The sequence below is a fragment of the Dipodomys merriami genome, unplaced genomic scaffold (genome assembly GCF_024711535.1).
Source record: "Dipodomys merriami isolate MVZ:Mamm:240054 unplaced genomic scaffold, mDipMer1.0.p SCAF_21, whole genome shotgun sequence".
Taxonomy (NCBI): Eukaryota; Metazoa; Chordata; class Mammalia; order Rodentia; family Heteromyidae; genus Dipodomys; species Dipodomys merriami.
This window is the reverse complement of record NW_027203493.1, coordinates 17455437-17472082: the sequence shown is the minus strand read 5'-3', so window position 1 is coordinate 17472082 and position 16646 is coordinate 17455437. Positions and strand designations below refer to the sequence as shown.

The 16646-nt window shown below is 43.5% G+C and overlaps 1 protein-coding gene across 5 annotated transcripts in view; it reads left to right on the top strand.

The window, feature by feature from the left end:
• The window catches only part of Kiaa1549l (KIAA1549 like), a 253160-nt gene that overhangs the window by 128814 nt on the left and 107700 nt on the right, over positions 1-16646 (top strand). For 2 of the 5 annotated variants that reach the window (XM_070032628.1, XM_070032627.1), the window contains exons 2-4: positions 11260-11601; positions 12370-13827; positions 14198-14782. In XM_070032628.1, coding sequence (XP_069888729.1) covers positions 11260-11601; positions 12370-13827; positions 14198-14782 — 2385 coding nt within the window. Of the gene's footprint in view, positions 1-11259; positions 13828-14197; positions 14783-16646 lie in introns of all 5 variants that reach the window. The other 3 variants (XM_070032631.1, XM_070032629.1, XM_070032626.1) reach the window with 2 other exon arrangements.

Here is a 16646-nt window from a genome sequence, read left to right as displayed (position 1 = left end):
TTCTAAGGCAGCATGTTTCTCTGGTTTCTGCTGAAGGGCTACCTCCTGGAATGTGACCGATGGCAGACTCCATGTGGCAGGGCCACCTTATGTAACAGCCCTGTTGGCAGGGGAGCCATTGGCAGATAGGACAAGGAAGGGTCAGAGGTAGCTTTCTGGTAAAAGGAGTCCTTGGTGTTGGTGTAGAAAATATGGCTGTAGCCAAGCTTATTTTCTCTTAGGAAGGAGTAATACCACAGGGCAATGAGGAAGAGGGGGCTGATAGCTCACAACATCTGAATATAAATGCTTGTTGTTGCTATTTACTTCCCATTTTAAATGATCATTATAAGTGAATAAAAATGAGGGTTTACATGCTCCGATTTCTGGAACCAACTGCCCATTTGCAGAAAATAGAGTATCAGGCACCAGCCTGGTCTAGGCTTTGGAAACTCTACAGGTTAAGAGACTGGAACTCTTCATCATGTATACAATAGGAAATAGGAATGGATGGAGAGAACCTGTACAGCAAAAGAAACTTCAAAGACACACCCACAGAAAAAATTTTGTTGGGTATGATGGTTAATCTTGATTGTCAACTTGACTAGATTGAAAATCACCTCAGATTAGTAAAGTAGACCCTTCTGGGTGTGTCAGTCAAGTGTTTCCAGAGAGGATTAACTGTGGGGGAAAGATCACTTATGAAAGTGGTACAGTCCCACAGGCTAAAGATGATGGATAGAAGGGTAAGGGGGAGAAAGCCCACTGGAGTAGGATTCTGTCTCCTTTCTGGCAGCCATAATGTGAGCTGCTCTACCACACCTTCCTAATCACGATAAACTGAAATCTCTGGAGCCAGAACAAATCTTTCCTCACTCAGGTTGTTTTCTTCAGGTGTTTGTCATAGCAACTAAAAAAATGGTGAACATATTAGGCAAGAGTAATCTAAGTCTAAATTGATTTTTTAAACCTGCTTTTAAAATGACTTCTTGATGGTGGGAAGTATAGTTAAGTGGAAAAGTGTTTGCTTAGCATGCATGAGGTCTCAGATTCAATCCCATAAAACAAGACTTCTTTGGGTTCAGTCATGCTATAGTTAACAGGCTCTTATTGAGGATGCTGTTTTACCCTGTGTTCTCAGTGAGGGTCCCAAGGCTCAGTGATTTCAAAGGCAAATGGTGAAATGGTGGCCACAGTCTAATGCCCTGATCCATGTGCTCACTAGCTCTCACAGGTGTGATCCTATACCACAGGTTGATTTTATTTCTTTAAATTGTGTTTATGCACAGGTGCGCATGTGTGTACATGCATGTGTGCACAAGGCTTGAACTCAAGCCTAGTGGGTGCTGTCCTTAGCTTTTTCACTCAAGGCTGATTACCACTTGAGCCACAGCTCCACTTCTTTTTGTTGGCTAATTAGGTATAACTGTCTTAGGTTCTTTCCTTCCTCAGGTCTCAGCCTCCTGAGTAGCTAGAATTACAGGCATGAGCCACTGGCACCTGGCTACAACACATTAACTTTATCTGTGAGTTCATGGGAGGTAGAGAATAGTCCCTGAAGAGTTAACTACATACTGGAGGCTACCTTTTGTTAATTCAGTTCTGTTCATTGCTTTCCAACCAAAATTGCTCTGGCTTTGTCTTGCTCATAGTGGCTGTAAGCCCAGGATTTATGACATGCTCTGACTTTTAGATTCACAGAATTAAGTTACCCTTTTACTTTCTACTTACTTTGATATTATAAGGCCAGATTCATTGTTTAATGCCATTAAAATGCTCTAAAGTTGCAATTAAAGTGGTAAAATAATCTTCACTTTTTGTTATTAAATTTCCTTTCCCTTCTGGCATTGCTTTAAATACTTCTTTTTCACATGTATAGCGTATTTTCTTGGGGAATCTATTCTTAAAAGGGGTAGATGTTTTACAAAATGAGAACTATAATTAAAGTTAACCTGAAAAGTAACTAAAGTCTCAGAATTCGAAATAAAGACTTGTATATCAGGACCATGCAAACAATATTGTCAACAGACTCATTAATAAAAATTTAGGGTTAAATAATTATTCAATATTTAAATTCAGGTTTTTTTTAAAGAGAAAGTAGACTTTAAAGAAGTTTCTCTGATAGAAATGTTCATTTCTATATGTTGCAGCAACATATGTTTGTTATTAAATTTAGCTTTTGAAAAGTGCCAGGATTTGAGGCTCAATTCCATGTAATTAGTCACCCAACCAGTATATTACAAAAAGCATTCAATCTCTCTTTTATTTGTAAGAAGTCAACAAAACATGCCACTGTTTCACTGGTAAATAGATCTGACAATTATTTACTGTGAAAATAATAGTTAACAATTTAACAATTACTTTGTGATAGAAGATAGAATTGTCGCTTATTTATATCTTCAGGGAAGTAGTTTATGGATTTAGCTTGAAGAACCTATGCGTGTATAAAGATAATAGATCAAGAGGTACCGAACATCACATGCTACATAAAATCTTGACCTCAGGAGAGCATTTCCTTCTTTAGGGGCCATCAGAGGAGGAGAGAGTTATGTCACAGCTCTTTAAAATGTCCTTGTTGATCCACTGTAGCCCTTTACATCCTTGAAGCCAGAAGGTCCTAGGTAGGCTGCTATTCTGATGCCAGGTCCTCCTCATCTTTCCTCCTGACCAACTCTGCCCTTTCCAAGTGATGTGAAATACCTTCCTCCATGATACTTAGTAGTCCAGGGAACTGTTGGATTGTCATTTTTTTAAAGACACTTTGTTGAAGTATGATTGACATACAAAACACTGAAGATACTTACATTTTGATCTGTCTGGAAATAAATACTCAGCCATTAACCATCAAACCATCATCATGGACAAGTTTAATGTCCTAACCTTAAATTCACCCATCATCCAAAAAGTTCTTTCTCACTCTTTTTTTCCCCTTTTTGTGGTAAGAGTACTTCACCCCAACTCTATTCTCATTGGATGTTTAAGTACCTTGTATAATGTTGTTTACCCTGTTTTACCCAGATTATGTGTTTTGTGTCACTGAAACTTTTGTGCTGGTACTGGTGTGTGAACTCAGGACCTGGGTACAGTCCCTTAGCTTTTTTGCTCAAGGCTATTGCTCTACCACTTGAAGCATAGCTCTACTTCTGGCTTTTTGCTAGTTAATTGGAGATCAGCATCTTATAGACTTTTCTGTCTGGTCTGGCTTTGAACTGTGGTCCTCCTATCTCAGCCTCTTGAGTAGCTAGGGTTACAGGCATGAGCCACTGGCACCCAACTGGACACTGCATGTTTGACTGACACCTCCCAACTTCTCTGTCCCCTCCCTGCTGCCAGCAACCATCATGCTACTCTCCACATCTGGGTTTGACTGCGTTAAAACAAAGACAATAAAGAAATCAGAGAATAGTTGTCTTTTGATATCAGCTAATTTCTATTTGTATAATGTCTTGATTTTCAGACATTTCAGAGAGGGTCGGGACCAGTATAGAGAGAAACCCAGTTTAGATTTATTAACTTTCAATTTTGTCAAATATGGACATAAACAAAACAACAACTGCATATGATGCTATTAGTTAAAAAGAAAAAGGAAATTTTGACCTAAAAAGGCCTTAGGTGAAAACATTTACATTAGCCTCTCCTTTCCCCACATTGTAATTATTTTTACTGTTTTGTCTTAGTTGACTGAAAACATTGTGTCAAAACATTGTATCAAAGACAAGTACCAAAGTCTCATGCCTGTAATCTAGCTACTCAGGAGGCTGAGATCTGAGGATCATGCTTCAAAGTTAGCCTGGGCATGGAAGTCTGTGAGACTCTTATTTCCAATTAACCACTGAAAAGCCAGAAGTGGAGGTGTGCCTGAAATAGTAGAACACCAGTCTTGAGCAACAAAGCCAACTGGGAATGTAAGTTCCTGAGTTCAAGAACCAGTACCTGCACACAAAAACAATTTGAGTTTGGAATTTAGAAATCGTGAACTAAGTGTTTTTTGTATTAGCATCTTCAGAAGATGAAATCTTTTCAAGCTCCTTAGAAAATATTAAACACTAGGGTATGTTAATATTAAACACCTTGGTATGTGTAGCTCTATAGTAAGTAAGTTAGGACAAAGTTGTGGTAAGGAATGTGGACTTTAGGGCCATTCTACCTGGGTTAAAATCATAGTCCTGCTTCTCGCAAGCTGTATGACTTTGGGTAGGAATTTAAGATTTTTGTTTTTTTAGTGTCTGCATTGCAACTGAAAAATGAGAATAATATGTAACACCTTCTTGACAGCATTGTTGCGAGGCTTAAATGTGTTCCCACTTGCACACAGAGATGCTGGGCTGTAGGAATCTTCCGTATTCATGTCTGGCATGAAGTAGGCTCTTAGCAGATTGATTGTTGCAAGGAGAAATTGGTATAGAAGATAGAATGCAGCTGGCGATGGTGGCTCATGCCTGTAATCCTAGCTACTCAGGACGCTGAGATCTGAGGATAGTGGTGCATAGCCAGCCTGGGCAGGAAAGTCCGTGAGATTTTATCTCCAATTAACCACGAGAAAACCAAAAGTGATGCTGTGACTCAAGTGGTAGAGTGCTAGCCTTGAGCTGAAGAGCTGAGGGACAGAGCCTGGACCCAGAGTTCAGGTCCCACAACCAACAACAACAACAAAAAAGAAGATAGAATGCTCTGACTGTGGGCACCTCTTTCCTGTAGGCAGCATCCAGCAGACACATGTGACTTCTCCTCCCAGACTCTAGGAAATGTTGTGTGGCCTGCTCTAGGCTTGTCCTTGAGAAGAATGGAACCTGGTTAAGCCAAGCAATATAACAGCACAGCCAATTCCTTCTTCATGGCCATCCCTTCATGGCCAGACATTGTAAGACTCAGTTGCTAGTCATAGATTGGCTTGAAGGAACCTGAAAGGAGAAGGGGAAATCCATTGGCAAGATGGATGAAATTTTATCTTCTAGTCATGTCTGATCACTTTCATTTGTATTACATAAGCTGAAGCATTGTGAGATAAAAAGGAAACTTGTTTTGATAAAATACATTTAACTTTAATGTAGATAGATTTTGCTAGTTAATACTAATTGAGAAAAATTTAACCTTAATGAAATGTTTGTTATAAAAGTTTTAAATAAATACTAAATTGGTATGACCACATATATGATCATATGTAACAAATGAACTACAAACAAAAAGCATTCGCTACAAACATATTGGTTCTCTTCCTTTCTCTCTCTCTCTCTGTCAGTATTGGAGCTTGAGTTCATTGCCTGCGTGCTCTACCACTTGAGCCACACCTCCATTTCCTGTTTTTTGCTGAGATAAGAGGCTCATGAACTTTTCTGCTCAGGCTGGCTTTAAACTAAGATCCTCAGCTATTAGCCATCTGAATAGCTAGGATTACAGGTGTGAGCTACTTGCATCCAACTGGTTGCCTTTCTGAGTTTAGATGCTTCTAAAGGGCTTGGAGATTACTTAAAATAACCTTTTCTTTTCTTTCTTTTAATCTTAGAGGTAATCATTTTAATCATTATTCAGTTCTCATAAAGTGGCTATAATTTCCTTCTATCAGAATTAAAAGGAACATATCCTGAAATATGTGATTCATATAAATGTAATGAGGCTTCTGTAGTAAAATTTATGCCAATCAGTCATCAATGAATATTGAATTAAGAATTAAATCTAGATGTGGTGACTCATGCCTGTAATCCCAGCATTTGGAATGTAGAAGGAGGAGAATCATGAGTTCCAAAATAGTCCAAACTACATAGCAACACCTTGTCTCGGAAAAAAACAAAATTGTTATTAATGTTAGTAACATATCTTGTTTCTCTGGCCCAAAAATAGATACTTGTAGGCATTCATCAACATCCATGAAGCATCACACAGCTTTTTCTTATGCAGAGACTACATTTCTTGTGTGTCTCCAATCAGAGGAGAAAACAATCAGTGTTGATATTACCATCTTACCTAACTTAATTTAGTGCCCCCAAGAAGTTGAAGCAATCAGCCCAGCAATGTTGGCCTTCCTCATTTAAATGTTTAGCACTTTTCAGTGTTCTAGAGTACTCAGCCCTCCCCTCATTCAATGCATGACTAGTGCATAGCTAAGCCTGATAGAAAATACTGGAAAAGAAGCAAATGGGAGAATTTGCCAGCTATAGACTGATGAAGAACATGTATCTTAGTTCTAAAATGATTCAGTCCACCCATCAGTTCTTTGGGGACTCCCCCACCGCTCCCTCTGCCCAATGCCTAGTTTAAGGGCATCATTTTTTGACTCTGATCTGATCTGGAATTCTTTCAAGGTGTTCTTGTGATCAGGGTGGACTGGGCACACTAAAGTGGTACCATGCACACAAAAGGAGCAAAGATCAGAGTTTCACAGTCATCTCCTATGGAGATTCTCTGGGGTGAAAGGGAATTGAATGCAGAATGGATTGTCTTACTAATGCTAAGAATTCTGGATGGATTGACCTGCTCCACTGAGTGAAGAAAGAATTCATTGTAAGACATGGGGCATGATCAAGATTAGAAAAAGCAAACCATAAAAATGGAAATTTATTATTCATATAAGTTAGGGAAAAGAAGCAACTCTCAAACCTCTGAATTAGATTTTGTGGCTTGATTAGAATGATAGGAACTAATGATAACTAACATGTACTGACTGTTGGCCACATACAAGGATGTATTCTCAGTATTCTACTATGTGGATTCCTGCCTTAAACCTCAAAAGAACCTAGTCAGACATATGGTCTCTATCTTATGAAGGAGTAAATCTTCTTATCTAAGTCTTAGAAAGGTAGAGAGGTAACTTACCTTTGTATTGTTGCAATGAGGTAGGTGGGCTGGGAAACTCAAATAACTCTGGCTCCAAACTGAGCACTTTCACAGTGAGGAATACAACTTACTTGTCTTTGGGCTGGAGTGAGTATCAGAGACAGCATTCAATAAATAGTTATGGAATAAATGATCAAAATGGTTGAGCAAATAGGGAAATAACTGAAAAGGCAGGTCCTAGAAAGCAGCTAACTGAAGAGTTGTGAGAATCATGACATGTGGATTTGGGGTCTCTATGCAAGCTCTACAAAATACTTTTTCTTTCCTTGTTAACAACTCTATAGGTTCTTATGAAATGTTTTTCTTTAGATGTAGAATTTTCTGTATCCCTAAAGTCTTCCTAATGGATTTAAATGGATTCAACTCTCCTTTGAGAGAAACCTTCGGAAGGTTTACTAAGTAAGGTTTTGAAGGTCATTATTGGTAGTTAATTGCATTTTTCATTTTAAAATTTTGGGGGCGGGGCAGTACTGGTGAGGGGAGGGGGAAGTTGAACTCAAGGTCTCACATTTGCGTGGCTGGTGTTCTACCTACCATCTCTGGGCTGGCTTTATGCTGGTTATTTTGGAGATGGAGTCTTGAAGACTTTCCTTCCCAGGATGACTGAATCATGGCCCTCCAGATCAAGCTTCCTGAGTAGGTAGGATTACAGGTATGAACCACTGGTACCCTGCATTAATTACATTTTAATGAATGTGCTTATTACTAACCCCATCAGAAAGATGCACGTAGAAGAAGGAAAAAGAAGCCTGCCAAGTATCCTTGATTTACTTTTCTTGACATAGATAATATTTTTCCAGAAAGGTGATCTGTGTGTGTGTGTGTGTGTGTGTGTGTGTGTGTGTGTGTGTGTGTGTGTGTTGCCCTAGTCCAAAAGAGAAGGTCATTGTGGCTAGTTTATACATTATATAGATAGGGATTGTGATGATAAAATTAGAAGCTGTGGAGGGCATTATTTATAATACTGAGAATCAATAAGCACTCGTCATAACTATTGGAGGATTAGCCATCCTCCAACTTGTAATTTCATGTCCTAATGAAAGTGATATACAGCCAGCCTCAGCCAATAGGCTGAAAACGCCTTTCCTATAATGTCAAATGTGCAAATCACTATGCAGTTGAAAGGAAAGTATGCTCACAAGTCTGTAAAGCAGGAAAACTAAAGTCTTTCCAAAAACAAAGTCTGAAAGTAAAATATCATACAGTATAAATCATGTCGTCTGATATATATGAGCAAGGAGTGGGACTTTTTTTCCTCCTACTTTTCTATCTTTTCTAAACTTTTCTGTAATTATGTAAATCCAGGTTGACAAAGATAAAAGTAAAATAGTATTACAGTTTTAATGGGGGTGGAGGGGATTAGTTTTATTTTTAAACCTATCTCACAAAGGATTTAAAAGCAATAAACTTTTTTTTTATAAAAAGTAGCTGCAAAGGAGCTTTGAAAGTTAAAATGTTTCTTTCGATGCAGTAAACAGAGCCTTCTCTTGCCTGGCATTGCTTCAAGGAATGGCAATCTGATTCTATTAACTGGTGCATTTTGTTTTAAAAAGCCCCGAGGGGAATCTTCTTCTTCAGGAAGATTGCAGGCGCCAAACTTTCAAACTTCCGCTGCTTTGCCAGGGTTTGGCACAGAAGTAGGTGTTGGGTGTGGGCTGGACGCTTCAGCAGAGAAATGGCTTTGAATCCATCACTTTTGACCTTCTGGGAATTGAAGTCTGGCAGGTCTCCGTGATTTAGAGCTGAGCTTGGTAATGTGTGCCGAAGCAGCACCGTAGAGAAACACATCATCAAGCTCAGAAGAAAGAGGCAGCCGCTGCAAGGCTGCTGTCTGTTTGGGTCACCCTGGCAGGACACAGCCTACCTCATGGATCATGGAGGAAGACATAGAAAGCTGGAATCTAAGTGAGTGAATCTCCCGCTACTCAGGGTGACTCATTGAGATCAGGTGTTGATCTCTCTGAGCTCCGGTCTGGTCTCCTTACTTATGAAATGGGGATGATATCTACTCTGTATCTCACAAGTACTGGTGAAGAACAAAGCAAGGTGATGAATAGGAAAATACTGTGCCAGCTATCAGGGTACGTGGATGTGTGGTGTGGGGCTCTGTCATGCACGATCCGCAGGCATTTCTGAGATATGACATCTGTGAAAACTGCCCTAAAGACTTCCCATGTGTCATCTAATTACAGTGTAGATAACATAACTGGTTCCATTTTACAGATGGGGGAAGCTGAGGCACGGAGAAGTTATGTGAATTCTTCCAGATCATAGTTACCAAGTTGAGGCATTCAGGCAGCTGGACAGATTTTTTTTTTCTCTGACACATACAAGGAAGCCTCTATGTGACTTTCTATTCATTGGAAGCTTGCGTTTCTTACATTAAAGAGCTGTCAGTGTTGGAAGCAGGTTTTTATGTTTAACCCTAATCCATGTCTTCCTTTACAGTACTAGTATCAGTCAGTAAACATGTCATTGAAAGATTTTTTTTTCCTCTGAAATTCTCCATACTAGTTCTTTGGATTTTGATGTCATTTCCTAATTCCTAGTTTCCTGCCTTTATGTACATAGCAGTGTTTGAAGTCACTATACTCTGAGGTCAAGTGTGTTTGCTAATATAAAATACAGGCTCTATTGATTGATGTTTTACTGCATACATCCGGGCAGTCATGGTTTGGCAGCATTACGACTTTTCTGAGGCATTATTTAAATGTTGAGCTACATGGGAATAGACCATTGGAAGTTGCACATCTACTCTGGTACCAATGTCTAAGTAGGCTAGAATAAACCAGGCTCTGCTTCAATAGCAAACAAGCCTCGAACTGCAGTGGCTTAAAACAGCAACAGAGGAGGGCCTTGCTTACTGTACATATTCTTAAAGGGGATCCGAGTTGATGAGCCAGCAACTATTGTGAACATTTTTAACTTTTTTTTCCCTCTTCCTTCCTTCCCTGTTCCTTTTTTTTTTTTTTTTCGTCGGTCGTGGGCCTGAACTCTGGGCCTGGGTGTTGTCCCTCAGCTCTTCAGCTCAAGGCTAGCGCTCTACCACTTGAGCCACAGTACCACTTCCGGCTTTTTCTGCTTATGTGGTGCTGAGGAGTCAAACCCAGGGCCTCATGCATACAAGGCAAGCGCTCTACCACTGAGCCACCTTCCCAGCCCCCTTCCTTCCCTGTTCCTTTCAGCAACAGCTTATTGAGATAGAATAGATACACACACCACTCGGGTGGCCAAAGTTACATGCAAACTTGGAGCTTCTAGTTTCACTGTTGGCTCATTTCTATCAGGTAGCTGTAATGTTCTTAGTTAACAATGTAGAAAACTCTAGAAGTTCCTTTCTTTTTATTTTTGGTTTAAAAATTAGGGGAAACGCAGCCTTCTTTGTACCATCAACCTTAAGAACCAGGGAGCACAGGAGTCATTGGCAGATAGATGTTCAACATCCCCAGCTTCTGGATTATTCCCTTCCTGCTCTGGGCCCGCCTCCCTGCCTCCCAACCCTTCCTGTGTTTTGCACAGGCATACTGGATAGCTCTGGTCTCTGCCAGCCTTGTGAGAGGTGGCTCCTGGCTTAGATTAGCTGGGAATCATTTTAATTCTGAACTAGCCTAAACAGAAAGAAATCTCCTTTGCCACTTGACATAGTATGACAACAGTATCAGGAGTCCTTTTTTTTTTTTGTGCTAGTCCTGGGACTTGAACTCAGGGCCTGGGCACTGTCCCCGAGATTTTGGCTCAAGGCTAGCACTCTACCACTCTACCACTTCTGGCTTTTTTGGTAGCTTATTGGAAATAGAGTCTCATGGACTTTCCTGTCTAGGCTGTCTTTGAACTGTGACCCTCAGATCTCAACCTCCTGAGTAGCTGGGATTATAAGTATAAGGCATGGGTGCCCAGTAGGAACCCTTTCAAAATGAAGAAAGAGACATTGTTGCATTGTGGCCTTCTTTCCAAACTAGATGACTTCAGATACTTTGCTTGAGATGACTTAGGGACTTGAGGGTGGAGAAGAGACTGATATTCAACACACAGTCCTCTAGTGCCATCATCTTGGGTTCTTATTTGAGTTTTATTTTGGTGACATTGGCCATACTGGGGAAACACATTCATCTTTGGTTTTCTAGGTTGTGAGTTTTACCATTTAAGCCATAGTGATGGAACAAAAAACTTCTTTTTTGAATGTATGAGAGTCCTCCACATTTTTTCCTAAACCTCTCTCTACTGGAGTCTCCTTTGTACCAGCCCTGCCCTGTGGGGTTAGCTGCAATGTTGGCCACCTTGTCATTATTGAAGTTATTGTTTGAATTGTTTCTGGAGTCTTCCATAAGGGGCAGAAGTGTTCTGTGACCCAGGGCCTGTCTTACCTACCCCTCATCTCCAGGACCTGCCCATGGGAATGGGGGTAGACACCTGATCAGCATGTCTCACTGAAGATACTTTGTTTCACAGGGACTGACAACCTACAGATACACCTCACCCCCACCTCAGAGCCACTCCCTCATGGGAAGTTGTTACCAATTTCACCAACATGGCCTTTCTCCGAAGTCAAGTCTTCCTGGGCAGCAGGCAGAATCACGAATGGGCTGGGCCAGTCCTCTGACAATACGAGCTTGCTGAAGGTAGCCCGGACGCTTCCACCCAAGGCGCATCGCAGGACCCGGGCTCCCGTGGACCTCTCTTCGCTTTACCAAGGAAGTGGATACAGCACCTCCCTGGACACTTCCAAGGATTCCACTGAACCCCTGGTCCAACCAAGGCCTGGAGGAGGAAGAGAAGAGGCAGGCACATCAGGTTTGCCTCGCCCCAGCATGCGTCCCGCCTTGTCCACCATCCCATCAGCCCCCCTGAGTGCTGTCTCCTCATCCCAGCCACCAGCAGGGACTCCCTCCCTCTTAAAGTCTCCCCCAAGGTCAGGCAGTCTCAGTCTCTCTCTTTCCCCTCCACCTTCATCCCCTGCGTTTGCCCCTCAGTCATCTCATTCCATCACCTTTCCCAAGACAGCAGAGCAACCCACCAATCTGACTTCGTTTCTCCAAACCACACCAGCTGCTTCCCCTTTGAGTCAGAGCCACACTCATGCCCTAAACCCATTTGCTGAGAACACAAATGACACTCCACCCAAAACTCCCCAGGATTTCATAGGCACCCCTCTTGTAGGTTTTTCTAGAGCCTCGACAAAGCGGTACTCTGAGCTGTCCCCAACAGAGAGCCCCCATTCAGCCGGCTCAACCACGTTTGGGGTTTTGAGCTCCATGGTAAAACTGGCCCATCTGTTTCCCCCTTCTCCCATCCCTGGAGATCTTCACCAGCTTCCGGGTCGATCCCCCTCAAGGTCCACGTCGGGCATAGCTTCAAGTTCTGCATCCACCCAGCCAACCCATTCTGTGGGGCCTGAAAGAGCTCACAATGGGGGATCTGTGCCGACTTCTAAGAGCACAGCAGCAGTGAGCCATGGGGCTCAGCCTCCACTTTTCCAGCCTGCAGAATCAGTGACCAGCAGAGAGCCAGCCCCTGCCACTCCTCCAGATGACGCTGCTAATCTTCCATCTTTGTCAGCAGTTCCAGAGAACCCCAGAGGGCCCTCCCTGGCAGTAGAACACACATCTTCTTCTTTGGTGCCTCCTTCTCTGTCTTTCACCATACCCAGTCAAAGACAAGCCATCCTTTCTGAGGCAGCTCCTTCGTTGCCATGGAACCGAACGGATGACCTTCCCACCCTGCTTACTGTCCTCCAGCCTGGAGAGGATCGTGCCTCTCCAGCCCTTGTGTCCCAAACATCCATTCCTCAGGAACGAGGTGAGGAGGGGTCTCCTGCTACAACCACAGACTTCCCCATCTCCAGTAACGTTCCAGATCTTTCTACAACTTGGACATTCCCCTGGCACCAAGGGGACCGGGCGCCAGCTCTCCTGGGTACCAACGCTAAGGCAAGCGTGACAGTTCCCTTACAGGTCCTTCCAAATCTTCACACGGTACATAGACTCGCCTCTGATGTCAGCACCGATCTTAATTCATCTCCCTCCATCACCACACCAAGAGCAATCTTCCATCCTTTAGGATCGCTTCCTCCTCCTTCCATGCCCACCATCCAAGCCACCCAGGCTGTTACCCCATCACCTGGCTTTTCTGTCACCAAGCTGGAGATGAACACAGCTGCCGGGGGCCCGTCAGTACTGCCAGTTTCAACTTCCAAACAGGTGACAGCGCTTCCCCTCTCTGTGGACATTTATGATTTCTCAACAATGGGAGACACGAGAAAGCCAGCAACCACAGATGTTTCCCGGAGTTCTCTTTCAGCAGAAACTGGAACCCTTTCCACAGAATCAACACTCTCTGGCTTGCACCAGCAAACAAATTATGATTTCAATGGTCATACAATTAAGCCCACAAGTTGGGAAACTCATTCAGCTGCAACTACTCTTCCCGAACGAACTTCAGCTGCCAAAGCATTAAAACCTCAGAATTTCAATGAGATGGCTGGGCAGTCCGTGGCTTCAGAAAGATCTAACGTTCAGGATGTACTCCTTGGCCCAAGTAGTGACCGGACTATACAACAGTCAGGTGTAAGTGGGGCTGTAAGTCACTCGGACCTCTGGCCTACAAGCCATAGCAACTCTTCTAGAGACTTTCAAGCAGCGAAAAGTGACTATTATCCATCCACAAGTCAACATTCTGCTTTGCAGCCCCATCTCCAGCTGCCTGTCCAGTTAGCCCGTCCTCTTTGGCTGACCTGGCCAAGTTTGACTTCTGCAGCTACTCACATGCAGGAAATGCTTTCCGATGGAACGGACACAAGTTCGGAAATTTCCAGTGAGCTCTATGGATCACCTGGGAGAAATACTTCCACGCCATTCCAGAGTATCCTGGGTGATCACTCAGTTGCTGACTCTCCTCTTAAATCTACCAGTGCCTTTCCCAAGGTCCCCTCCAAAGTGCTGCGAACTTCTCGGCGCCCCCCAAAATGGACAGGTGCAGCCACGAATGCAGGTAGTTTGTTTCACGGGACCCAGAAAACAGGTATGACTGCTTTCGTGGCCAAAGCATCTTCAAGCTCAACACCAACACCCAGCTTTGCTCTGAAGGCCCAATCCTTTCAGTAGTGAGCTAGCAACCCCAAATAGGCATGCTGTCGAGCCTCTGCCCACTGGCGTTTCCTTCAGAATTTGTGTTTTCATTGCCAACTGTGGTTTTCCTGTAAATGGTGGTCTTGTTATGTCCATGGTCTTAATGAGCCTGAGGTTGTCTTCTTACCTGAGTTCTTAAACACCACAAACCCAGAGTGCAGAGATTTCTCACCCTACCACCCCTAAGTTGCCTGCATTCATCTTCAGGATGGGCGATGTGGGCATCTGGGCCGTGACAAACATTACCTTTTCTCTCTTTGCAGTGAGCTCCTCAGTGTCATCCAACCTAGAACCAACAGCAGCTGCCGCCACCACCACCTTGTTTTCGAGGCGATCGAGTCCAGCCGCACTGTCTGCAGCCCTGGTTGCCAAGGGGACCAATGGCAGCAGTTTGACTACAGCTCTAGCTAAAAACATCACCAACAAGGCAGCACCTAGCCCAAAGATGGCAGCAGCTGCAGCTCATACAGCTTTTCCATTCACCCCAACTTACATGTTTGCCAAAACTGCACATACCATGAACACACATACAGCCATGCCAGGGAACACGGGAACTGCCTCTGGTCTCTTGTCCACCACACACCTCCCCAGGAAACCACAAGCCATGTACACAGGCGTCCCAAACCCCACCAAGCCAGAGACGCCCAGAGCATCGACCCCACGCCCACTGACAATCACAGCAGCCTTGACATCCATGACGGCATCAGTGAGGGCCACCCGGCTGCCGCCGTGGCAGGCAGTAAACACCGATGTTGCTCTTTCTGCTGTGTCAACAGCTGCGGTCATAGCTGGAAAAATGGCATCCAACCTGGAGTGTCAGATGTCCCAGAGGCTCCTGGTGAAGACAGGTGAGAGGCACTGTCTGAATTAACTCACAAGCATCAAGTCTGGCCTCAGAGACACAAGAGAATTCTTTTCTCTTAGAATAGCAGTTCTCAACCTGAGGTGATTTCCCCCTTCCTCGGGTGGAGGGAATGTTTGGCCATGTGTGGAGACAGTTTGAGTTGTCCCCCTGGGGAAGGGGCTGTTGGAATTTAGTGGATAGGTACCTAGGATTCTGCTAAATGTCCTACAATCCATGAGACACCTTAATAGGAAGAAGCCATCCAGGCCAAGCTAGGTGGTCATGGGCTGACACCTGTAATCCTAGCTATTTAGAAGGCTGAGACCTGAAGATTTTGGTTTATAGCCAGTCCAGGTGGAAAAGTCTCCAATTAACCAGCAAAAAGGCAGAAGTGAAGGCATGGTTCAAGTGGTAGAACACCAGCCTTGAGCTAAAAAAAGTCAAGCAAGAGCATGAGGCCCTGAGTTCAAGCCCAAGTACTGGCAATAATAATTAATAATAATAATAGTAATAATGATGATGGTACTCCAGCCTAAGATGTCACAAAGGTTGAAAAAGCTTGACCTTCATCAAGGAGGAGAGGAGAGAGCAGAGGAGACAGAAGGAGAGGGCAGGGGATAGAAAGGGAGAGGGAGAGGCAAAAGGGGACTAAGATTCTAGTCCTAGGATTAGCCCTAGGGAAGTGACAGTTCCTCCAATGGGTCTCATTACAACTGCACATCATGGTTTGTCTGTAAAGCCTATCAGTGATGCCTCATGAAATGTGATTCAATGAACACAAAATCTCAGGAAGTGCTATGATATTCAGCAGGGTTTTACGTCATGCATATTTTTCACCAGCAGAAATCAAGAGTACGGCTCTGGTATACAAGGTGGGAGCCTAGGCTTTCTTGTGATGTTAAAAAAGGAGATTTGCCTTAAAAAAATGAGCAGGGAATACTGGAACCATGATCAGAGTGAGGATGCTGTCTCTGTCTTCCTCCCCAGGAAAGAAGGCCTAGCACAGGGTACTTTGAATAGCGTGGTAGTGTTTGCTACCAAAAAAGCATTGGACAGATTATTTAAAAGAGTATGCCAATGTTGAATGCTTGCAGCCCCGCTTTCCTTCTGGCCCCACAAAGAATTAAATGAAAGTATATCCCGAGACATATCCTATTCTAAAATGGGAAATGGTGAAACTAAGCTTAGCAGAAAATACAGTATCTCTTTCTATTTCTCAAGAAATGAAACCATCTGCTTTTCTGCTCCCCCTCCCCCTCTCCATCTCCCCTCCCTCTCACAGGGGAACGCAGCCCAGACCCCTTCATGCATAAACACCTTCCTCTCTTTCCCTTTTGCCTCCCCCCCCCCCCCGCCACATAAAGCCAGACACAACACTTCTCTTCATCCTGGTTCACCTCTACTGACATTATCCCGCCATTATCACCCACTTAAATTTCTGCAACTCCAGCCACATTTATCTCTCTTCAGTCTGTTCTCTAGACTGTAGTCAAGGGAACCATCTCAAATGCATCCTTTTGCTTCAAACTCTTCATTTCCCATTGCCTGCAGGCCCACGCCTGAACGTGTACACTGACATATTTCACTTGTCTCTTCATACGTCTCTGACATATTTCTCTTGCCACCTTTGCACGTGGCTTTCCCTCCAGGAGGAATATGGAGGAAGGGGGGCAGCAATCCCTCTTCCTTTTATCCAGGACATACCAAAGCATTAGTACCTATGGAAACTTCTCCAGTTCTAGCCCCTGGCCCAACTCAAGGCCAGATGCCCTTTTTTAGAATCTCTGACAGGATCCTGGCTTCCCTTCCAATCACCTGTCACATCCAATCACATTTGCCCATTCTTCACTCACTTGCTCCTTCTGAAT